Source organism: Carcharhinus amblyrhynchos, chromosome 1, assembly GCF_965287045.1.
Source record: "Carcharhinus amblyrhynchos chromosome 1, sCarAmb.v2.hapA, whole genome shotgun sequence".
Taxonomy (NCBI): Eukaryota; Metazoa; Chordata; class Chondrichthyes; order Carcharhiniformes; family Carcharhinidae; genus Carcharhinus; species Carcharhinus amblyrhynchos.
Genome location: NC_137324.1, coordinates 790852 through 816756, shown reverse-complemented (window position 1 = coordinate 816756; position 25905 = coordinate 790852). Strand labels below are relative to the sequence as shown.

At 45.7% G+C, this 25905-nt stretch overlaps 1 protein-coding gene across 1 annotated transcript in view; it reads left to right on the top strand.

Annotated features, from left to right (window-relative positions):
- The window catches only part of LOC145348429 (disintegrin and metalloproteinase domain-containing protein 19-like), a 102242-nt gene that overhangs the window by 17449 nt on the left and 58888 nt on the right, over window positions 1–25905 (top strand). The window contains exons 3-4 of the mRNA XM_080196645.1: window positions 16320–16396; window positions 24165–24339. Of these exons, the coding sequence (XP_080052771.1) occupies window positions 16320–16396; window positions 24165–24339 (252 nt within the window). The remainder of the gene's footprint in view (window positions 1–16319; window positions 16397–24164; window positions 24340–25905) is intronic.

Genomic DNA, 25905 nt, shown 5'->3' with positions numbered 1-25905 from the left:
TTGGAGCGGAGGAGGATGAGAGGGACTTAATCGTGGTTTATAAGATCATGGGGGGATAGATAGACTGGATGTGCAGAGACTAGTTCCTCGGGTGGATGCAGCTGTTACTAGGGGCCATATATATAAGGTTCATGGAGACATAGGAGGGGAGTCCGAGGTAGATTCTTTACTCAGAGAGTGGTTGGGGTGTGGAATGCACTGTCTGTTGTGATAGTGGAGTCGGACACTTTAGGAACTTTCAAGCAGTTATTGGATAGGCACATGGAGCACATCAGAATGATAGGGAGTGGGATAGCTTGATCTTGGGTTTGGACATAGCTCAGCACAACATCGAGGACCGAAGGGCCTGTACTGTGCTGTACTGTTCTATGTTCTATATTTTCTGTTGAATGATAACCCCGTGCTCTGCATGGGGGATCACTAACTGAGCTCCCAGTTGGGCCTGTTGACTTTAAGCTTCCTAGAGATTGGTAATCAGCCAATCTCTATATGGAGCCCTGTATAAAGCAAGATCCTGAGACATATTCATTTGTGAGACATGGGTGTTGCTGACAGGCCAGCATTTATTGCCCATCCTAGGTGCCCTGAGAAGGTAGTGGTGAGCTGCCTTCTTAATTGCTGCAGTCCCTGTTCTGTGGGTTGACCCACAATGCCGTTAGGGAGGGAATTCCAGGAGTTTGACCCAGCGACTGCGAAGGAACAACGATATATTTTCCAGTCAAGATGGTGAGTGACTTGAAGGGGAACTTGCAGGTGGTGGTGTTCCCATTTACCTGCTGCTGTTGTCCTTCTAGATGGAAGTGGTCATGGGTTTGGAAGGTGCTGTGTAAGGATCTTTGGTAAATTGCTGCAGTGCATCTTGTAGACAGTACACACTGCTGCTACTGAGCATCAGTGGTGGAGGGATTGAATGTTTGCCAATGTGGTGCCAGCCAAGTGAGCTGCTTTGTCCTGGATGGTGTCAAGCTCCTTGAGTTGTTTCAGCTGCACACATCCAGGCAAGTGCAGAGTATTCCATCACACTCCTGACTTGTGCTTTGTAGATGGTGGATACGCTTTGGGGAATTAGGAGGTGTTACTCCACAGTATTCCTTGCCTCTGACCTGCTCAGGTAGTCACTGTATTTATGTGGTGAGTCCAGTTGAGTTTCTGGTCAGTGGTAACCCCAAGGATGTTGACAGTGGGGGGATTTAGTGATGGTAACACCATTGAATGTTAAGGGGTGGTGGTTAGAGTGTCTCTTATTGGAGATGGTCATTGCCTGGCATTTGTGTGGCATGAATGTTACTTGCCACTTGTCAGCCCAAGCTTGGATTTGTCCATAGTATCATAGAATAGAATCCTTCAGTGCAGAAGCAGGCCATTTGGCCCACCGAATCTGCACCAATCACAATCACTGCTGGGCCCTATCCCAATGCATTTACCCAAGCTAGTGTCTCTGACACTAAGAGGAAATTTAACATGGCCAACCCACCTAACCCACACATTTTTGGACTGTAGGGGGAGACTGGAGCACCCAGAGGAAACTCACGCAGACATGAGGATAATGAGCAAACTCTACACAGACAGTGATCCAAGCCAAGAATCGAACCTGAGTCCCTGGCACTGTGAGGCAGCAGTGCTAACCACTGTGCCATCATGCTGTACAGATCTTGTTGCATTTGAACATGGACTGCTTCAGTATCTGAATGATGCTGAACATTGTGCAATCATCGGCAAATATTTCCACTCTGACCTTATGACAGAGGGAAGGTCACTGATGAAGCAGGTGAAGATTGTTGGGCCTAGGACACTACCCTGAGAGACTCCTGCAGAGATGCCCTGGAGCTGAGATGACTGACCCTCCACAACTATCTTCCTATGTACCAGGTATGACTCCAGCTAGCAGAGAATTTGCCTCCTGATACTCATCGATTCCAGGTTTGCTAGGGCTCCTTGATGACACACTCAGTCGAATGTAACCTTGATGCCAGGGGCTGTCACTCTCACCTCACCTCTGGAATTCAGCCCTTTTGTCCATGTTTGAACCAAGGCTGTAATGCGGTCAGGAGCTGAGTGACCCTGGTGAAACCCAAACTGGGCGTCACTGAGCAGGTTATTGCTGAGCTGGTGCTGCTTGATAGCACTGTCAATGACCTCTTCCATCAGTTTACCGATGATTGAGAGTAGACTGATTGGGTGGTAATTAGCTGGGTCGGATTTGTCCTGCTTTCCCACATTGTCGGGTAGATGCCAGTGGAAGAGCTTGGCTAAGGGAGTGGCAAGTTCTGGAGCACAAAATATTGCCTGAGTATTTATCAGGGCCTATTACCTTTGCAGTATACAGTGTCTTCTGCTGTTTCTTGATATCATGAGGAGTGAATCAAATTGCTGGAGACTGGCATCTGAGATGCTGGGGACCACTGGAAAAGGCCAAAATGGATCATCCACTTGGCACTTCTGGCTGAAGGTTGCTGTGAATACTTCAGCCTTGTCTTTTGCACTGATGTGTTCGGCTCCTCCATCATTGAGGATGGGGATATTTGTGGAGCCTCCTCCTCCAGTGAGTCGTTTCATTGTCCACCACCATTCATGACTGGGTCCATTAAACTTTTAGTCCTGGTTGGAATCTGTGGTTATTGTTTATTTTCATTTTGTGCAATAAAAGCAGGGTTTCTTCACTGCCAACTCCTGGAGTTATTATATTGGTGATGAGGGAAAAGGAACCTGCTCACCAGATCCTGGTAAGCCTGTATCATTCAGTTTTGTAGTGCCATTTTTTTTGGGAAGTTGGAGCCATACAATGTGAGTTTTGGGGACTGGCCACAATATGCTGAAGGAATGAGGTACATCTTTTGAACAAACAAAATAGAAGGAGATACTTGGCAAAAGGTCATTCTATTGACCGCATGTGGGGCTGCAACATTTGCTATTCTAAAAAATCGGACATATCCAGAATCACTGAAGTCCAAGACTGCCAATGAGTTAGTAGAAATGGTGGCAAATCATGGATCCTAAACCCGCCACGATTTTCCAACATGTGGATGAAAAAAGAACAGCTACAACAATGATTTAACAACAATAATGGCAATAGTGGCTTTAAAATGGCTATTCTGAATGAAGCATGCTGGGATTTTTGGTCAATTTATAGATTAAAACCAGGTGTAATTCATAAAGAGGCTCTGGTCTGGGAGCTGTGATCTGAAGCTTCCTATGTTGGTCAGATCAGGGAAGTTGTTTACATTAACTGAGACATTGTGGCTCCGATTTATGGCTGCTCTGTATGGAACATGCAGTTTGAACTAAGTGTAATGGTTTCATTCAAAAGTAATTTCACTGAATGTTCAAGCCCTGTGATCTGTTTCTGGTGACACAGTTGGCTGGATGACAGGGAATCTTCCGGAAGCGAGTGGAGAATTGTGAATAAAAGACATGTGAGTTCTTTGTTTGGCAGTGATAACTTGAAGGGAACAACCATCGCAAAAAGCTTGTACCCTGAATGATACTTCAGAGAGAAGAAGATTGGCTCTACATCAAGGATGTTTGTTGGCCAAGGTTTTCCTGAACTTGGGATTATCTATTTTCAGTTAAATAGTTAACATTGATGTTCAGTTAAAGTGCACTTTAAGAGTTAAAGTTCAGTTGAAAGTTGATATTCAGTTGGAGTTGATGAGTTGCCCCAGAATGTAACTTCTAGTTGGCACTAGAAGTGTTTAATAAAGAAGTAGTTGAATTCCTCTCCTTGTTTGTCTCACTGAACTGGAATGCTTGGAAGGTATTTGAATTGAAGCTGTACAACAAAAGATACATGTTTAATACAACTAATAGATTTGCAGGGGAGGCAGTGATAGAATTCTTGATGCGACTTAGAAAACTGATGAAGCATTGAGAGTATTGCCCAGCATTATCAGAAATGCTCAGAGACTGTTTAGTATACAACAGGAATGATCTGACAAACCAAAGAAAGTTTTTGACAGAGCCAAACCTAGTTTTAAAGAAATCTATCGAGCTGGCCTTAGCTTGGATAGATGCATAGAAAGGGGCTCCAATGATAACTTCAGCCAGGCTAATGAGGTTGGCTTGCTAGAGTATGCAGTGTCCATGGGCGCAGTTGATGCCTTCCACGTCTGCTGGGTGCTGCAGGGGCTGGGGTGTATTATAGACCCCGACAATCACATTTTGATTTAACATTTTAAGTTTCCTTTCGACTTTGGTTTTTTGTTCAGGCTGCTTCCCCCTACCTTTTTGGGGGGCTGTCCTATTTAATTTGTCCCTAAGTTAATTTGAGTTTGTTTATTTGGTTGGTATGCAAAAGAGCTACCTAATGAGCCCCCTTCAATTGCACAGACTGAATTACGACATGCAGTTCCAGCCTTTCAATCTGCGGCGTATTCTGACATCTTTGCAGGAGTTTATCAGGACCTCCTCACTGACTGGAATGCGGTTACCTTGCGACACAGCTCTCCCCCATCAGGAGGAGCGGCTCTCGTGTGAGACCCGCCGCTCAGGAATCCACTTCTCCAGCCATATAACTTCAGGTGACTGGCAGAGAGGACGGCTGTGGATGCTGGGGTGACCAGGATCAGGGATGTGCTGGATGGCGGAAGGGCGGGCTGGATGAGCCTCCACGTGCTGGCTGAGTGCACGAGGCTGGCCATCTGGCATGTGGCCAAAGACATCCAGCTATCCAACACCTTAGGACGGTCGTGCCCGGCCCCAAGTGCACACACAGTTTCGAGGTGGTCAGTGGGATCCCATCCGAACGTTTCCCTGTGAATCTATGCTCGGACGAATTCCACATTGGTCCAAAGCCTCGACCCCCACCCCCCACTCTTATCCATGGGTCAGGTGCCCCATTGCATTTGCCGCCTCACAGAAATATCCTCCGTGCCCTTTTCCACCGCGTGGAGGCTTTTCCTGTACTGGCTGCTGCTGCACACCTTTCATTACCGTGTCCTCACCTGGCAGGATACACCTTGGCGGGCCTTGTTGCTGCCAGGTAGTGGAGATCCCCAGTGGAGGTCCCTCTATGGAGGGATCTCCCCCAATTATTTTGGGGACCTAGGGTGGAGGGTGCTGCGTGCAGCAGTCAAGTACAACCGTACATTCTTTAGGTTCACGGGCCCCCAAGCTTGCCCTTTCTGTGGTCTTGTGGAGTTCGTGGACTATGTTAACGTTTTGTGTCTTAGGTTGCACTCCCTTTTTGTTTTCCTCAAACACCTTTTGCTGATGTTTTGTTTGCACTCCAGTCCTGCACTCCTGATCTTTGGGCACCCGGTGCGTAGAGGGGTGGGTTGGGATGCCGACTTCTTCATGAACCTGCTCCCGGGCCTGGCGAGATGCGCCATCAATAGATCCAGGCAGCGGGTGATCGATGGGATCGTCCATCCTGACCGTCTGCCCCTCTACTGCGGCTAGATTCGCGGCCAGGTGTCCCTGGAGAGGGAGCATGCAGGGGCGCAGTGACGCCTTCCATCCCTATTGGACACTGCAGGGGTTAGGGCGCATTATCGACCCCGATAATCACCTTATCTTTGAATGTTTTAAGTTTTCTTTCGACTTTGTTTTTTGTTTGTGCTGTTCCCTTTCCTTTTGGGGAGCTGCCCCTTTTAATTTGTCCTGAAGTTAATTTGAGTTTGTTTATTTAGTTGGTGCCAGAAAAGAAGAACCTTTTGAGTCCTATTTGTCCCAATGTTAATTTGAGTTAGTTTATTATGTTGGTACCTGAGATGCCTGATAAGTCTTAATTGATAATTAGGGAGCGACGAACACAAAAGTGCTGTGCGTGCAGCCAGGGAGCCCACCTCAAGCAAGCTTACCAAAACAAACAGCGTGCAATGCCCATATCAAAGGGCAAAGCCACCCCAAACAGAGTGTACCAGGCTGAAGAGGAGGAACTAACATTGCTAAATTTCATCATTGCAGTAAAGGTGGCCGGATATGGATACAGCCCCAAGTGAATGGACACGAGGGCAGCAAATCTATTGTACACGAGTGTGAACTGAAAAGATTATGATTGGGTATCTGTACGTTCAAGTTGAAGAACACTAAGGCAAGATTGACAACTACTCAGGACAGCCATTACTAGTAGTAGGGACCACCGTAACCCCAGTCACAGATGGGAAACAAACAAGAGCTTCTACAAATACGTAAAGGGCAAAAGAGTAACTAGGGAGAAAGTCGGACCTCTTAAGGATCAACAAGATCATCTATGTGTGGATCCAAAAGAGATGGGCGAGATCCTAAATGAATATTTCTCATCAGTATTTACTGTTGAGAAAAGCATGGGTGTTAGGGAACTTGGGGAAATAAATAATGATGCCTTGAGGAGCGTACATGTAACAGAGAAGGAAGTGCTGGAAGTCTTATCAAGGTAGATAAATCCCGGGATCCGATGAAGTGTGTCCCAGGACATTGCAGGAGGCGAGTGAGAAAATTGAGGGTGCCCTAACAGAGATATTTGAATAATTGTGGGTGAGGTGCCTGAAGATTGGAGAGTGTCAAATGTTGTGCCTTTGTTTAAAAAGGGCTGCGGGGAAAAGCCTGGGAACTACAGGCCAGTGAGCCTCACATCTGTAGTGGGTAAGTTGTTGGAAGGTATTTTGAGAGACGGGATCTACAGGCATTTAGAGACACAAGGACTGATTAGGGACAGTCAGCATGGCTTTGTGAGTGGAAAATCATGTCTCACAAATTTGATTGAATTTTTTGAAGGGGTAACCAAGAAGGTAGATGAGGGCAGTGCAGTTGATGTTGTCTACATGGACTTCAGCAAGGCCTTTGGCAAGGTACCGCATGGTAGGTTGCTGAATAAGGTTAAATCTCACGGGATCCAGAGTGAGTAATTAGATTCAAAGTTGGCTTCTTGACAGAAGCCAGAGGGTGGTTGTAGAGAGTTATTTTTCAAACTGGAGGCCTGTGACCATCGGTGTGCCTCAGGGATCAGTGCTGGGTCCACTGTTATTTGTCATTTAAGTTAATGATTTGGATGAGAATATAGGAGACATGGTGAGTAAGTTGCAGATGATGCTAAAATTGGTGACACAGTGGACAGTGAAGAAAGTTCACTGCAAATGTGACAGGATCTTGATCAATTGGGCCAGTCAGCTGACGAACGGCAGACTATGAAGAGAGACTGAATAGACCGGGTCTGTACTCATTGGAGTTTAGAAGGATGAGGGGGGATCTTATAGAGATGTATAAGATAATGAAGGGGATGGATAGGGTAGAGGAAGAGAGATTCTTCCTGCTCAGAAAGGACAGCAGGACTCGAGGGCACAGCCTCAAGATAAGAGGGGTGGGGCTGCAGTTTAGAACGGAGTTGAGAAGGAACTTCTTCACTCAAAGGGTGGTGAATCTCTGGAATTCTCTGCCCATTGAAGTGGTGGAGGCTGCCTCGCTAAATATATTTAAGTCACGGGTAGATAGGTTTCTGATAGACAAGGGAATTAAGGGTTATGGGGAGAAAGTGGGAAAGTGGAACTGATCCACTTCAGATCAGCTATGATCTTATTGAATGGCGGGGCAGGCTCAAAGGGCTAGATGGCCTACTCCTGCTCCTATTTCTTATGTTCTTAGATGGAGTTTAATTTAGACAAATGCGAGGTGATACATTTTGGTAGATTGAACCAGGGCAGGACTTACTCAGTTAATGGTCAGGCATTGGGTAGAATTACAGAACAAAGAGATTTAGGGCTACATGTTCATAGCTCCTTGAAAGTGGAGTCACAGCTGGACAGAGTGGTGAAGAAGGCATTTGGCATGCTTGGTTTCATCGGTCAGAAGATTGAATACAGGAGTTGGCATGTCTTTTTGAAGTTGTACAAGGCATTGGTAAGGTCACACTTGGAATACTGTGTGCAATTCTGGTCACCCTATTATAGAAAGAATATTATTAAACTAGAAAGAGTGCAAAAAAGATTTACCCGGATGCCACTGGGACTTGATGGATTGAGTTATAAGGAGAGACTGGGACTTTTTTCTCTGGAGCGTTGGAGTCTGAGGGATGATCTTATAAAAGTCTTTAAAATAATGAGGGGCACAGATCAGCTAGATAGTTAATATATTTTCCCAATAGAGGAATCTAAAACTAGAGGGCATAGGTTTAAGGTGAGAGGGGAGCGGTGCAAAAGCGTCCAGGGGGGCAATTTTTTCACACAGAGGGTGGTGAGTGTCTGGAACAAGCTGCCAGAGGTAGTAGTAGAAGCGGGTACAATTTTGTCTTTTAGAAAGCAATTAGATAGTTATATGAGTACGATGGGTATAGAGGGATATGGGCCAAATGCGGGCAATTGGGATTAGCTTAGGGGTTTAAAAGAAAAGGTGGCATGGACAAGTTGGGCTGAAGGGCCTGTTTCCATGCTGTAAACCTCTGTGACTCTATGACTCTACAACTCAACATTATCCGATTTTAACTCCGATCTTTCAAAATCTTGATAATGACCATCCACATGTATCAAAAATGAAGATGCTTGTGGGAAGCTACATCTGGTGGCCTGGAATTGATGGGAACAAAGAGAAAATGGTAAAAACATGTAAGCTGTGCCAAGGAAACCAGAAGGCACCACTAGTAGCTTTCCTACACCCCTCTGTGGAAATGGCCAGGTAAACCATGTGTTGAAATGCATGTGGATTTTGCAGGATTGTTTATGAAATCCAAGTTATTGTTGTTAATTGATGCCCACTCTAAGTGGATGGAGATGCATTGGATGACATCCACCACTTTGCAAAACACGTTAGAGAAATCACAACAATCTTTTAGTACCCATAGAAGTGCAGACATTTTAGTGGTGGGTAATGGAACCCCATATACCAGGAGGGAATTTAGGACATTGATGGAAACAAAACTGAATTTGGCATGTCTGCACAGCCCCTTACACTCCCATCTTCAAACAGATTAATGGAACAAGCTTTTGAAAGGAAATGAAAAAGCAATCCGGGGGATCTGTCGATACCAAACAGGCCATTTACTCTTCAGTTATAGAACAAAGACACATATAACAGGTATAGCCCCAGCTGAGTTATTAATGGGCAGGTGCCTACAAGGCTCAGCCTTGCATACCCAAACCTAAATGGAAGACTGGAAGAGAAGCATGAAACCCAAAAATGTGGCCATGATAAAATAAAAGCAGATAGAGTCTTTTCAAAGGGAGACATGGCTTAATGCAAAACTTTGGAGGCAGCACCCAATGGACATCAGGAGCAATTCTCTCCGAAACAGGGCCTGTGTCCTACGTGGTAAAAGTTGGAGACACAGTACAAAGAAAAAATGTGGACCACCTAAAACATCAGGAGCCTTGAACAAAAGCAGCCAACTCGGCGAGTATGTCATCAGAAACCTCAAGTACACAAAGGAAGTTCATAACACACTTGACAACAGAAGGCCCCGAAACTTCTTATGAGATTTCCAACTCTGAAGCGGAGACTGAAACAGCAGAAGCCCAGCCAGAAGCTCTCAGTGAGGAAGAACCATCTTCAATAATACCTCGTTGATCATCAGGAAAGAGGCATTTGCTGATAGACTACAAACCACCTGACCAGGCGGTATATGAAATAGGAAAAAGGCCAAGGGCCAAAAGACGCAGATGGCCCTGGTGCCCAAGGAGCGAGGGAGATCTCTCAGCCTTGGAAGGGGAGGGCCGTGATAACCCTCAGAATCTGCATGGGAAATCATTAATTGACCTCCAAGTTGGCCTCGTTGAATACAAGCTCCCTTGGTAATTAGCCAAGGAGGTGGATTTGTATCCTGAGCCCTGTATAAAGTGAGACCCTGAGAGGGTCCACTAACCATCTAGTCCCAATTGGGACCTGCTGTGTTAACCACAGGTTTGTGGTTATTGTTCATTTCATTTTGTGCAATAAAAGCAGGGTTCCTCCCCAGCCGACTCCTGGGGTTATTATGTTTCGCAAAAATGTATCCTCTTCACAAAATATCTAAATGAACATTATTAACATCTCAAAATGGCCAGCATTGAAATTGCAATAACAATTATGCTTTCTCCATCGATTGTGTTGAACTCTGAGGTGCTTCAATGTTGTCAAAGAAAAAAATCTCTGGTCCAGAACAAAGTGACTGCAGCCACCGTGAACAATCCCAATCAACCCGAGGCTCAGCACTGCCAAACCTTTCATTTTCCACCTTAATTACACAGTTGCTGCTGAATGCAGCTGTCATCATTCTCTCACAAAGATACTGCGGGATGTGTGGAGTTCAGTGAACGCCAACACCAGACCTGCCCAGGAAAAGAAAGAGGAAATCAGCAGAAAACAGGCAAGAGCAGGAGAAGTGTCAAACAAGGCACAAAGACAGCCTCGTATCTCAATACGGGCTCTTTTATTTTGCCCTAATACAAACAGGCCTGTCATTTTCCTGTTACTGTTCAAGTCTTCTTAATTGCCACAGCATCATAGTTCCATGTAGTAATCCAAGCTTTAAATTCATCCACCTTACTTATCATACTCTTTGCGTTAAAACAGACACACCTCAGACCATCTGTCCTGTCATGGTTTGTACATCCTCTCTGTGTTTTATTTCTCTTAGCCTTACTGGACCCATTCAGTGAGTTCTCCACAGTCTCTGTACTGTGGCTCTTTTTGATTTTAGTCTTTGATCTCTGTGCCTTCCACTGTTTCCCTTCCTGCCTTTTGTTTCTGTCCACATTTTACTTCCCTCTGACACATTACCTCTCCCTGCCACATTAGTTTAAACCCTCTCCAACAGCACCAGCAAACACTCCCCCAGCACATCAGTTCCAGTCCTGCCCAGATGCAGACCATCCAATTTTTATTGGTCCCACCTCCCACAGAACTGGTTCCAATGTTCCAGGAATTTGAATCCCTCCCTCTTGCACCATCTCTCAAGCCACATATTCATCTTAGCTGTATGACATTTCTCCTCTGACTAGCACATGGTCGCAGTCCTGAGATTACTCCCTTTGAGGTTCTATTTTTTAATTTAATTCCAAACTCCCTAAATTCTACTTGTAGGACTTCATCCCGTTTTTTTTGCTTAGATTGTTGGTGCCCATATGCACCACAACAGCCAGCTGTTCACCCTTCTCCTCCAGAATGCCCTGCAGCCGCTCCAAGACGTCCTTGACCCTGGCACCAGGGAGGCAACATACCATCCTGGAGTCTCGCTTGCGTCTGCAGGAACTCCTGTCTATTCCCCTCACAATTGAATCTCCTATAACCATAGCTCTGCCACTCTTTTTTTTGCCCACTGTGCAGCAGAGCCAGCCACAGTGACATGAACCTGCTGCTGCCACCTTCCCCTGGTGAGCCATTTCCCCCAACACTATCCAAAATGGTATATCTGTTTTGGAGGAAGATGATCACAGGGAACCCCTGCCTTCCAACTCTTCCTCTGTCTGGTGGTCATCTATTCCCTATCTCCCTCTGTAATCTTTATCTTCAGTGAGTGACCAACTCACTGAACATAAGAACATAAGAAATAGGAGCAGGAGTAGGCCATCTAGCCCTTCGAGCCTGCCCCACCATTCAATAAGATCATGGCTGATCTGTCGTGTCTCAGTTCCACTTTCCCACCCTCTCCCCATAACCCTTAATCCTCTTGCCTATCAAAAACCGATCAACCCGCATCATAAATATATTTAGCGAGGCAGCCTCCACCACTTCAACGGGCAGAGAATTCCAGAGATTCACCACCCTTTGAGTGAAGAAGTTCCTCCTCAACTCCGTTCTAAACCGCACCCCCTTTATCTTGAGGCTGTGCCCTCTAGTCCTACTGTCCTTTCTGAGCGGGAAGAGTCTCTCCACCTCTATCCTATCCATCCCATTCATCATCTTATATGTCTCAATGACATCTCCCCTCATTCTTCTAAACTCTAACGAGTACAAGCCTAGTTTATTCAGCCTCTCCTCATAGCTCAACCCCCTCAACTCCGATATCAGCCTAGTAAACCTCCTCTGCACTCCCTCCAAGGCCAAAATATCCTTGCGTAAGTACGGCGACCAAAACTGCACACAGTACTCCAGCTGCGGCCTCACCAATGCCCTATACAGTTGCAGCAAGACCTCCCTACTTTTATATTCAATCCCCCTCGCTATGAAGGCCAGCATCCCATTCGCCTTCCTGACCACCTGCTGCATCTGCAGGCTGGGTTTTTGCGACTCCTGCACAAGGACCCCGAGGTCCCTCTGCACCGTCGCATGCTGCAGTTTTTCGCCATGTAAGTAATAGTCCTTCCTACCATTATTCCTACCAAAATGGACAACTTCACACTTGCCAACATTAAATTCCATTTGCCAGTTCCTGGCCCATTCGCCCAGCCTATCTAGATCCTTCTGCAGACTCTCCACACCTTCCACACAATTTGCCGTTCCACCAATCTTGGTGCCATCAGCAAACCTTGACACCATACAATCGGTTCCCTCCTCCAGATCATCTATATAAATGGTAAATAGCTGAGGCCCCAGCAGTGACCCCTGCGGCACTCCACTAGTCACCAACCGCCAATCCGTATGGCACCCATTGACCCCTACTCTCTGCCTCCTATTTGACAACCAGTCCTCTATCCACACTAACACCCTACCCCCAACTCCATGCCCCCTGACCTTCTGTAATAACCTCTTGTGCGGCACCTTATCAAACGCCTTCTGAAAATCAAGAAACACCACATCCACCGGCTCTCCTCTATCCACTGACCTAGACACATCCTCATAGAACTCCAATAAATTCGTCAGACACGACTTCCCCTTAACAAAACTGTGCTGTGTCTGGTCTATCAAACAATTCTCCTCTAGGTGCCTCGCTATTTTCTCCTTGATCATGGATTCTAGCATTTTACCTACAACAGACGTTAAACTAACTGGCCTATAATTCCCTGCCTTTTGCCTGCCACCCTTCTTAAACAACGGCGTAACATTAGCCGTTTTCCAATCTTCCGGCACTTCCCCGGAATCCAGCGATGTTTGGAAAATAATCACCAAGGCATCCACTATCACCTCCGCCATTTCCTTCAGAACCCTTGGATGCATTCCATCCGGTCCTGGGGACTTGTCCACAATCAGTCCCTCTAGTCTGTCAAGCACTGCCTCTCTAGTAACAATAATGTCATTCAGGCCCACCACTCCTACCATCTTTCCATTGCGAACACCCGGCAATCCTCCTCAGCATTGCGAATGCTCCAAAATGAATCCAACTGCAGCATCAGAGCCGTCAATGTGTCCAACAGGAGCTGCAGTTGGACGCACTTTCGCACATCAAGGAGCCAGGGACACTGGAGGGGTCCCTAAATTTCCACATACCACAAGAGGAGCATGATATGGGTCCGGGATCTCCTGCCATGACTTAACCCCTAAGTTAACAACGTCAACTGCAATGCAAGAGGAAAAAAAAGAGAAAAAAGAAAGAGAAAACAACTTACTAGTCACCAGCCGATCACTTACCTGCTGGCTGTGACACCAGGGTTCGATTTCTTTCTACTTCTCACTTACCCTCGAGTCTCCCACATAGATCTGTCTCTCCGCTCCTCCTGAAGATGAGCACCTCTTTCCCCTCAGCACCAAATTCCTGATACCCTCACTCTGGCTGAATCTCACTCCAGCCGCAGTCTCTCTCCCATTGGCTTGCGAAAGCTCACTGATTCTGTGGAGACAGAAACGGAGCTAACACTTTCAGAGTGAGAGGGGATCTGATAGAAACGTATATAATTCCAACAGGGTTAGACAAAATAGATTTAGTAAGAATGTTCCCAATGGTGGGGGAGTCCAGAACTAGGGGGTCGTAGTTTGAGGACCACGGATACACCTTTTAGAACTGAGGCGAGGAGAAATTTCTTCACCCAGAGGGTGGTGAATGTGGAATTCATTCCCACAGAAAGTAGTTGAACATAGAACATAGAACATAGAACACTACAGCACAAACAGGCCCTTCGGCCCACGAGTTGCGCCGATCACATCAACACCTACCAACCTACAGACCTATCTATAACCCTCAATCTCATTAAACCCCATATACTCATCCAGAAGTCTTTTAAAAGACCCCAGCGAGTTCGCCTCCACCACCACTGACGGCAGCCGATTCCATTCACTCACCACCCTCTGAGTGAAAAACTTACCCCTAACATCACTTCTGAACTTCCCTCCTTGCACCTTAAATCTGTGTCCTCTCGTAGCAACCATTTCAACCCGGGGAAATAGCCTCTGAGAGTCCACCCTATCTATTCCTCTCAACATTTTGTAAACTTCTATCAGGTCGCCTCTCAACCTTCGTCTCTCCAGGGAAAAGAGTCCCAGCTCCCTCAACCTAACTTCATAAGGCATGCCTCCCAGTCCAGGCAACATTCTTGTAAATCTCCTCTGTACCCTTTCAATAGCTTCTACATCTTTCCTATAGTGAGGCGACCAGAACTGCGCACAATACTCTAAATGAGGCCTGACAAGGGTCTTATAAAGTTGCAGCATTACCTCCCGACTCCTAAACTCAATCCCTCGATTAATGAAGGCCAGTACACCATACGCCTTCTTGACCACCTCCTCCACCTGCGAGGCCGATTTAAGAGTCCTGTGGACCCGGACCCCAAGATCCTTCTGCTCTTCAACACTGCTCAGACTTCTGCCCTTGATAGTGTACTCGTGTAGTTGAGGTTAAACGTTGTGTGATTCCAAGGGAAAATTAGATGTAGCTCTTGGGGCTAAAGGGATCAGGGGATATCGGGGGGAAGGGGAGATCAGGATATTGAATTTGGTGATCAGCCATGAACAAAATGAATGGTGGAGCATACTCCAAGGGCCGAATGGCCTCGTGCTGCTTCTATTTTCTATGTTTCTGAGTTCAAGCACAAGATGCCTCATCTCTTTTCCAGAACTGCTGAGTTTTTCCAGCAATTTGTTTTTATTTCAGACCAGTCTGCAGTATTGCAAGGAATGAGAACTCAGCCTGCGTTAAATGGTGAATGGGGTAGTGCGCAGTCCTTCACAGGTCAATGACCAGTCCAGACCCAGTGGCCAACCTGGAAGTGAGAATGAGCATTCCTGGACTAGAGGATTCAGTCAGAGTCACGGTGTTAGGAGGAAACCTACATTAGTTGTGCTGTTAAACCCTTCTGGAGTTGAGGAGGAACTTCTTCACTCAAAGGGTGGTGAATCTCTGGAATTCTCTGCCCGTTGAAGTGGTGGAGGCTGCCTCGCTAAATGTTTTTAAGACGCGGGTTGATGGGTTCTTGGTGGGAGAGGGGATTAAGGGTTATGGGGAGAGGGCGGGAAAGTGGAACTGAGCCACGACAGATCAGCCATGATCTTATTGAATGGCGGGGCAGGCTCGAAGGGCTAGATGGCCTACTCCTGCTCCTATTTCTTATTATGTTCTTATCTAGTTCTTGTCATCAATAATTCCTTTCAATTAACTATTAGCCACATCTATGCATCTCAAGTTATGACAGCTAGTCTCACCAGAGATCATGGATCCTGACACTGGAGAGGGGCCTGTTTTGGGGCCCAGTGCCTGTGAATCACCACTAAAACTCCTTTCCTCCTGATTGTGAGAATCTCTCCCAGAATCAATGAAACTACAGCCATTCCGACTCCTTGCTCAGAGCTTTAGTTACATTTGTTCCCTGACTATAATGCTATTTCATATAGAACATAGAACATTACAGCGCAGAACAGGCCCTTCGGCCCACGATGTTGCGCCGACCAGTTACAAAAACAATGACCCACTAACCTAAACCAATCCCTTTTCGTCCATAAACCTATCCAGAGATCTCTTAAACGCCCCCAAACTAGACGCATTTACAACTGCAGCAGGCAGGGCATTCCAATCCCTCACCACCCGCTGGGTAAAGAACCTACCCCTGACATCCGTCCTGTAGCTACCCCCCCTTCATTTAAAGCCATGCCCCCTCGTGCTAGCTTTCTCCATCCGAGGAAAAAGGCTATCACTATCCACCCTATCTAAACCTCTAATCATCTTATATGTTTCAATAAGATCCCCTCTTAGCCGCCTTCTTTCCGACGAAAACAACCCTAAATCCCTCAGTCTCTCCTCATAGGACCTCCCCTCCATACCAGGCAACATCCCAGTAAACCTCCTCTGCACCCTCTCCAACGCCTCCACATCCTTCTTGTAATGCGGGGACCAGAACTGCACACAGTACTCCAAGTGCGGCCGCACTAGAGTAGTGTACAGTTGCAACATGACGCTGCGACTCCTAAATTCAATCCCCCTACCAATAAACGCCAAGACACCGTACGCCTTCTTAACAACCTTATCTACTTGATTCCCAACTTTCAGGGATAAATATATCAAAGAAGATTTGTCAATATGTTCTCTTGAGGTATCAGGAGTTTTATACTGAGATTTAATCATCTTCCTACAGCATCACTGTTACTACAAGGGTTCCATCAGAAGACTCCCTGGATCCCAGGTCTCTGCAAGCATCTGCTCAGGACTCAGGTAACAAGACTGACAGTTAATTCTCAGTTTGCCGTAAATATTCACATTTGTAACTTATAGCCTGTTAATTCAGTTGGGTAAAGGGATGTGTTTTATTTGGAATTAGCTTTCTCCTCTCAGGATTGAGGATTTAAAAAACATTATTCACATCATATAAATCCACATCCGAGATGTCAGAGCCTTTTAAAAGCCAGTTGTTAACAATTCAGGACAAGAATGTCCCTGTAAAAATGAAGGATAAAAATGGCAAGATTTGGGAACCCTGGATGACGAGAGATTGTGAGCTTAGTGAAAAGGAAGAAGGAGGCATACATAAATTTCAGGAAATTGAAAACGGATAAGGCTCTTGAGGAATACAAAGATAGCAGGAAAGAGCTTAAACAGGGACTTACGTGGGCAAAAAAGGGGCTATGAAATGTCCTTGGCTGGCAGGATTAAGGAGAAACCCAAGGCTTTTTATACGTATATAAGGAGGAAGAGGGTAGCTAAGGAAAGGGTAGGTCCACTCAAGGACAGTGGAGGGAATTTGTGTGTGGAGCCAGATGAGGTGGTTGATGTCCTTAACAAATACTTTGCATCATTATTCACAAAGGAGAAGGATGTGGTGGATGGTGAGTGTAGAAAGGAGGATGTTGACATTCTCGGACATCTTGAGATAAAAAGAGAGGAAGTATTGGAGGTTTTAAAAACCATTAAGATGGACAAGTCCCCAGGGTCAGATAGGGTCTATACTCAGAGAAGCGAGGGAAAAAATTGCTGAGACCTTGGCCAAAATCTTTATATCCTCTTTAGCCACAGTCGAAATACCAGAGGATTGGAAATTGGCCAACATTGTTCCTCTGTTTAAGAAGAGCAGAAGTGACAATCTGGGAAATAACAGCCTGTGGACCTCACAACAGTGGTGGAGAAATTATTGGAGAAGATTCTCAGAGACAGAATGTACTCACATCTGGAAGAGAATAGGCTTATTAGCAATAGCATGGTTTTGTGAAGGGGAGGTCGTGTCTCACAATCTTGATTGAGTTCTTTGACGAAATGACAAAAGAAATTGACCAAGGCAGGGCAGTGGATGTTGTATCCATGGACTTTAGTAAAGCCTTCAGGAAGGTTCCTCTGGCCTGATACAGAAGGTGAGGTCATGTGGGATCCAAGGTGAGCTGGTAAGATGGATGCAAAACTGGCTTGGGCTAAAAAGCAGAGAGTAGAAGAATACTTTTCTACTGGAGGTCTGTGACAAGCGGTGTTCCACAAAGATTCGTGCTGAGGCTTATGATGTTTGTAATATATATAAATGCTTTGGAGGAAAATGTAGGTCTGATTCGTAAATTTGCAGATGATGCAAAAGTTGGGGGAGTAGCAGATAGTGAGGAGGATTGTCAGAGGATACAGCAGGAGACCTGGGCCAAAAAGTTGCAGATAGAATTTAACCCAGACAAATGTGAGGTAATGTGATTTGGAAGGTCTATTGAAGAAGGAAAGTACACAGTAAGTGGTGGAGCCCTTCGAATTATTAGCATACAGAGGGATCTAGACGTACAGATCCACAGATTCCTGAAGGTGGCAACTCAGGTGGACAAGGTGGTCAAGAAGGTGTATGGCATGCTGGCCTTCATTGGTCGGGGCATTGAGTATAGGAATTGGAAAATCATATTGCAGCTGTATAAGACTCTGGTTAGGCCGCATTTGGAGTATTGTGTGCAATTCTGGTCACCACACTACCGGAAGGATGTTGATGCATTGGAAAGGGTGCAGAAGAGATTTACCAGGATGTTGCCTGGTTTGGAAAATATGGACTATGAAGAAAGGTTGAACAAACTTGGGTTGTTTTTATTAGAGTGTCGGAGGATGAGGGGGAGCCTGATAGAGGTTTACAAGATTATGACAGGCTTGGATAGAATGGATAGAGTCTTTTTCCTAGGGTTGAAGGGTCAATCACTTGGGGCATAGTTAGAAAGCGAGAGGGGAAAAGTTTAAAAGGAATGTAAGGGGCAAGTTTTTCACACAGAGGGTGGTGAATGTCTGGAATGTGCTTCTGGAGGAAATGGTGGAAGCAGTAGAGTCTATAACAATGTTCAAGAGGCATCTGGGTAAATACATGAATAGGTCAGGAATAGAGGGATAAGGACCACATAGAGGCAAGAAAGTGTTAGATTAGAGAGACATCTGTGTTGGCACAGAGTTAGTGGGCCAAAGGGCCTGTTCCTGAGCTGTACTGTTCTTTGTGAGCATTTAAGTGTCAACCACATTGCTATAGGTCTGGAGTCACATGTAGACCAGGCCAGGTAAGGATGGCAGATTTCCACCTAAAGAACCTTTGTGAAGCAGATGGGCTTTTATGACAATCGACAATGGTTTCATGATCATCATTCGATTTTTAACTCCAGATTTTTAGTGAATTCAAATTTTGCCATCTGGTGTGGTGAGATTTGAACCTGGCTCCCCAGAGCATTATCCTGGGTCTACTGGACTACTAGTCCAGTGACAATACCACTACACCATGCATGCTTTGAACACGTTCCAAAAGCATTTCCTCCTGGGAGCATTGTGCTTTGATGGTGTTCTGAGGGGAGTGGTTGGTTCAGTTGTCTCAGTCGATGGATGATATATATGTCCTGCTCATTCGCAGCGTGCTGCCAGATTGCCTTTCCTTTTCTGGGGTTGGGAGAATCTTGAAGGGGAGAGCGCTGATTGTATTTGTCAAGTTTCATGATTGATCTGCAATAGATTATTCAAATCTCTGAATTATATGGATGTATTGATGGGCCAAAGGGCCATTGCTGCTGCCTCCTGAACCATAACCTTTGTCCTGGGTTTAAGGTACCACTCCATACACTCGGTCAAATGCTGAGCTGGAAGCAATGATAAACATCATTGTCTATGTCTTCCTTTATCAGATTGGGAGCTGCTTTGATAAGGAAAATGGTGTACATTTCCAGGATCTCACCATTGAGCTTGATCCGTGTAGGGGTGTGGTGGGGGGGTGTGTGGGTAGCATGGGGGGATTGTCACAAGAACATATGAACACGAGAAATAGGATCATGTCTCAAGAGATCAGGCGTTTCCACAGACTCATGGGAGAGCCTGGTTTGTGACCAGTCAGAATGAGAAGGCTCACACGGGAAGACAGCAGACATATTGACAGTCGTTGTTGGCAACATGCAGAAGCAAAGTTGAAGATGTCAGAGGAAGTGTACAACCTCAAACTGGATGGCCAGCTAGTGAAGCTTGATCCACCATTCAACGTTATCATGGCTGACCTTAGGGGCTTCAGCTACACTTTCCCACTCACTCCCCATGTTCCTGAATTCCCTAAAAGACCAAAAATAAATCCATAAGATGTAGGAACACAAGTGGGTCATTCAGCTCATCAATTCTGCTCCACTGTTTAATATCAAAACTGATTCAATGCAAGCTTCAACACCATTTGCCTGCCTTATCCTCATAATCCTTGATTTCCTTACTGATTAAAAATCTGTCTATCTCAGCCTTGAACAACCTTAACGACCCAGCCTCTACCGCCCTCTGTGGGAAAGAATTCCACAGATTCACTACCCTCTGAGATAAGAAATCCCTTCTCATGCCACCCTTGGGGTGGCACAGTGGTTAGCACTCCTGCTTCACAGCTCTAGGGGTCTGGGTTCGATTCCTGGCTTGGGTCATTGTCTGTGTGAGTTTGCACATTCTCCTCGTGTCTGCGGGTTTCCTCCAGGTGCTCCGATTTCCTTCCACAGTCCAAAGATGTGCGAGTTAGGTTGATTGGCCATGCTAAAATTTCCCCTTAGTGTACTGAGATGAGTGGCTTAGCGGGTAAAACATATAGGGATATTGGGGTAGGACCTGGGTGGGATTGTGGTCGTGCAGACTCAATGGGCCAAATGGCACTGTGGCACTGTAGGGTTTCTATGATTTCTCATCTCTGTCTTAAATGGCAATCCCTTGCTTCGAGATTGTGCCCTTTGGTCCCAGACTCTCTTCCAAAGTAAAACAACCTCTCAACATCTACCCTATCAAACTCACTGAGAATCCGATGTGTCTCAATAAGGTCGCCTCTCATTCTCTTCTTAAATAATATTCAGCTCCTTCATTCTTCCTACCAAAGTATAAAACTTCACATTTTTGTACATTATATTCCATCAGTCAAGTTTTTGCTCACTCACTTAACCTGTCCATATCCCTCAGCACACTCTTTGTGCCTTCCTACCTAATTTTGCCAGTAGTACTTCCAAGTGATGAACATATATTGTAAATCTGTCTCTTCCAGACTTTAATGTGTTCAATTCTAGAACTACCCTGCGCGGCAGAGAATTCCAAATATTCATAACTCCCTCAGTGACATGATTTCTCCTCATCTCAGTCCTGCGTGATCAGACCTTTATCTTGAGACTGTGCCTGTGTTTGAGATTCCCTGATCAATAGAAGCAATCTCTTATAAAGCCTCTTGAGAATCTTTCAATGGGATCACCTGTCATTCTTCTAAATATTGGAGAATGTGAGCTCAATTTACTCAGTCTCTCATCTCAGGACGAACCCTTCATGCCTGGGACCAAAACAATGAATCTTCTTTGTACCCCCTCCAATGTATCTTTCCTGGAAATGTGGAGACCAAAACTGTACACATTATTTCAGATGTGATCTCACCAAACCCCTGTCCAATTGCAGCAAGCTTCTTTATTCCTGTATTGTGTAATGTCCCTTGCATTAAAGGCTAATATGCCATTTGAGCAAAGAACAAAGAACAAAATCAGCCTGGGAAACAGGCCCTTCGGCCCAACGAGCCCACGCTGCCATCTCAACACCACCTCTCTACCCGTCACCCCTATCTAATGTTTTATGGCCATCCAGATTGAGGGAAAACTGATTTAGGGACAATTTATTCCTGTCAATCAGCCTAACAGCACATCTTTGGGGTGTGGGAGGAAACCGGAGCACCTGGAGAAAACCCACGCAAGCACCGGGAGAATGCGCAAACTCCCACAGACACCGGCCCAAATCCATGTGTCTGCACAGCAATCAGCGATAGTCACTGAGCTGTCGTCTTGCCCAGTATCTTGTCCAGTTTAGGCACACACTAACGACATGAAGCACTAGGCCAATCTCGAACAACCAAGAGCAGCCCCAGTACGACCCATCGCGTGTACATCCCTCGTTGGACACGAGGTGGACCGACTTAAAACCTGTGAATGAAAAGAGCAAAACATTATTATCATACTATACCCATTTACATTTCTAGGGACACCCCAATGCTAATGACCCTTATTTAAAGGTTCTCCTATATCCACCCATCTCCAACTCAGTCATGTGCCTGTCTAAGTTACTCTTAAAGGACTCTAGTGTGTTTGCTTCCACCACCTTACTTGGCAGAGCATTCCATACCCCCACTACCCTCTGTGTGAAAAACCTCCCTCTAATATCTGTGTTGTACCGCTCCCCCCTCACCTTAAGTCCATGGCCCCTTGTCCTATGTGTCTCTACCATAGGAAATAGCTTACCTCTGTTTACTCTATCTATACCCTTCATAATCTTATATACCTCTATTAGATCCCCCCTCAGTCGCTGTCTTTCAAGGGAAAAGAGCCCTAATTTCTTCAATCTTCCCTCACACCCCAGTCCTTCCATACCAGGCAACATCCTGGTAAACCTCCTCTGCACTCTCTCCAGAGTCTCCACGTCCTTCTGGTAGTAAGGCAACCAGAACTGGACACAGTACTCCAAATGTGGCCTAACCAACGTTCTGTACAACTGCAACATTAGACTCCAGCTCTTATATTCTATACCCCTTCCTATAAAGGCTAACATACCATAGGCTTTCTTCACCACACTCTCCACTTGCACTGCCACCTTCAAAGACTTGTGCACTTGCACCCCCAGGTCTCGCTGCGACTCGATACTCCTTACAGGCTTACCCTTTATCATATAACTTCCCCCTACATTATTCCGGCCAAAATGCATCACCTCACATTTATCTGGATTAAACTCCATTTGCCATGTATCTGCCCAATCAACCAGCCTATCAATATCCCGCTGTATTGCCAGACACTGCTCCTCACTGCCCGCCAATCCAGCCATCTTGGTGTCATCAGCAAATTTGCTGATCACACCACCTACTCCCTCTTCCAAATCATTTATGTACACTACAAAGAGAAGAGGTCCCAGTACCGAGCCCTGCGGCACACCACTAGTGACAGACCTCCAGCTAGAAAAAGACCCCTCCACAACTACTCTCTGACTCCTCTTTGCAAGCCAGTTCTCTACACATCTAGATACCTGACCAATCCCAATTGCTTGCTGTACCTTTTTTCATCATTCTTTCATGGGATGTAAAGTGATAAGAGATGGGCGGGGCCATTGAAAGCACTATCAAGTGGCACTTACTCAACAATGACCTGCTCACTGGTGCTCTGTTTGGGTTCTAGCAGGGTCAGTGAGCTCCTGACCTCATTACAGCCTTTGTCCGAAAAAGTACTGAGGTGAGGTGAGAGTGACAGCCCTTGACATCAAGGCCACATTTGACTGAGTGTGGCATCAAGGAGCCCAGCAAAACTGGAATCAATGGGAATTGAGGGAAATTCTCTGCTGATTGGAGTCACACCTGGTTGTGATAGTGGACGATCACTCACCTTGGTTCCAAGTGCAAGTAACATTTGCATCACACAAGTGCCAGGAAATGATCATCCCAACAAGAAAGGATTCAACTACCTCGTCATAACATTCACCACTGAATCCTCCCACTATCAACATCCTGGGGATTACCATTGACCAGAAACTGAACTGGAATAGTCATATAATAAATATTGTGGCTACTAGACCAGAGTAAGAAGTCTCACAACACTTGGTTAAAGTTGCGAAAAAGACGACTTGCATTCCAATCATTATTCTGTAAATTAAGTTTGTGTCTTTATATATCCTGTTTGTGATTAGAGTTCCCACTCGCCTGATAAAGGGGCAGCCAGCGCTCCAAAAGCTAGTGGCTTTTGCCACCAAATAAAACTGTTGGATTTTAACCTGGTGTTGTGAGACTTCTCACTATGTTTACCCCAGTCCAACGCTGGCATCTCCACATCATGACTCCCAGAGCAGTCCAGAGGCTGGGAACCCTGCAGCGAGGAACTCCCCTCCTGACTCGCCAAAGCTAGTCCACCATCACAGCACAAGTCAGGAGTGTGATGGAATACTCCCTGCTTGCCTGGATAGGTGCAGCTCCAATAACTCCAAGAAGTTTGACACCATCCAGGACGAAGCAGCTGGCGTAATTGCCACCTCTTCCACAAACATCCAATCCCTCCACCAACGACAAATAGTGGCAGCTGTGTGTAAAAGATGCACTGCAAGAACTCACCAAGGTTCCTTAGGTAATACCTTCCAAACCCATGACCACAACCATCTAGAAGGACAAGAGCAGTAAATACATGGGAACACCACCACCTGGAAGTTCCTCTCCAAGACACGCACCATCCTGACTTAGACCATTCCTTCACTTTGCTGGGTCAGAATCCTAGAACTCCCTCCCTAACAGCACTGTGGAAGTACCTACACCACAAGAAGTGCTTTGGTTCAAGAAGGCCGCTCACCATCATCTTCTCAAGGGCAATTAGGAATGGGCAATAAAAGCTGGTCTAGTCAGCGACACCCACATCCTTTGAATCAAATGAATATTGAGAAATGTTTGAGAAATGATTTATTCTGCAGACCGAGTTATTCCTTTTGGAAATACAGATTTGTCTCTCTTTCACTGGGATAAGGGTGTTTTCTCTCTGTTTCTCTCCTCCAGCGCTCAGATTATTTTCAGTAATCAAACTTACATCATTGAACATCTGAAGGGAGATGAAGTTGGCCGTCATTTGTTATACAGATTCGAAGATCTCCCCCCAGAATCAAGTAGCTTTGGAGTCAGAACTGTCCATCAGAAACTAATTGACACTCATCAGTCTGATCGTTCACGGAGGGTGAGTAATCAGCAGTACAATAACTAAAAGAAAGAACCGATTAATTCTAAAATTGTGGCATGTAAACAATCTTATCGACCCAACAAGCTGAACAGCTAGCACCCCCTCCAATCAAGGAAAATGTCCAAATCATATTGATGTGCCACGTTCTCATTCCCTTTTCCTTTATCTACCTATCTAATCTAAACGAGATCACACAGACTACTAAGTAAAGCAAAAGAACATGCGATTGTAGGGTCGTGTCTTGAGACGGATAGAAAGCTGGTTAGCGGATAGCGATAAATGAATCTTTCTCTGATTGGTAGGCATTACCGAACGATGTGCTGGTTAGGTGCATTGGCCATGCTAAATTCTCTGTCAGTGTACCCGAACAGGCACTGGCTTGTGGTGACTAGCGGATTTTTACAGTCACTTAATTGCAGTTTTAATGTAAGCTGATTTATGACACTAATAATAAACTTTAAACTAGTGGGGTACCGCAGGAATCTGTACCTGGACCCCAGTTGTTCACATTCTATATTAATGATTTGAAAGAGGGAACTAAATGTATTATCTCCAAATTTGCAGGCTATATGAAGTTGGGTGGAAGGGTGAGCTGTGAGGAGGGTACAGAGATGCTTCAGGGTAATTCAGATAGGCTGAGTGTAGCTGTATGCATGGCAGATGCAGTATAATTTGGTAAATGTGAGGTTATCCTCCTTGATAGCAATAATAGAAAGGCAGATTATTATTCAAATGGGTGTAAATTGAGAGAGGTGGATACTCAGCGAGACCTTGGTGTCATAGAACATAGAACATAGAACACTACAGCACAAACAGGCCCTTCGGCCCACGAGTTGCGCCGATCACATCAACACCTACCAATCTATAGACCCATCTATAACCCCCAATCCCATTAAATCCCATATACTCATCCAGAAGTCTTTTAAAAGACCCCAGCGAGTTCACCTCCACCACCACTGACGGCAGCCGATTCCATTCACTCACCACCCTCTGAGTGAAAAACTTTCCCCTAACATCACTTCTGTACTTGCCTCCCCGCACCTTAAATCTGTGTCCTCTCGTAGCGACCATTTCAACCCGGGGAAATAGCCTCTGAGAATCCACCCTATCTATTCCTCTCAACATTTTATAAACTTCTATCAGGTCGCCTCTCAACCTTTGTCTCTCCAGGGAAAAGAGTCCCAGCTCCCTCAACCTAACTTCATAAGGCATGCCTCCCAGTCCAGGCAACATCCTTGTAAATCTCCTCTGTACCCTTTCAATAGCTTCTACGTCCTTCCTATAGTGAGGCGACCAGAACTGCGCACAGTACTCCAAATGAGGCCTGACAAGGGTCTTATAAAGTTGCAGCATTACCTCCCGATTCCTAAACTCAACCCCTCGATTAATGAAGGCCAGTACACCATCCGCCTTCTTGACCACATCCTCCACCTGCGAGGCTGATTTAAGAGTCCTGTGGACCCGGACCCCAAGATCCTTCTGCTCTTCAACACTACTAAGACTCCTGCCCTTGATAGTGTACTTGTTCATCCCATTGGTTCTGCCAAAATGGACGACTACACA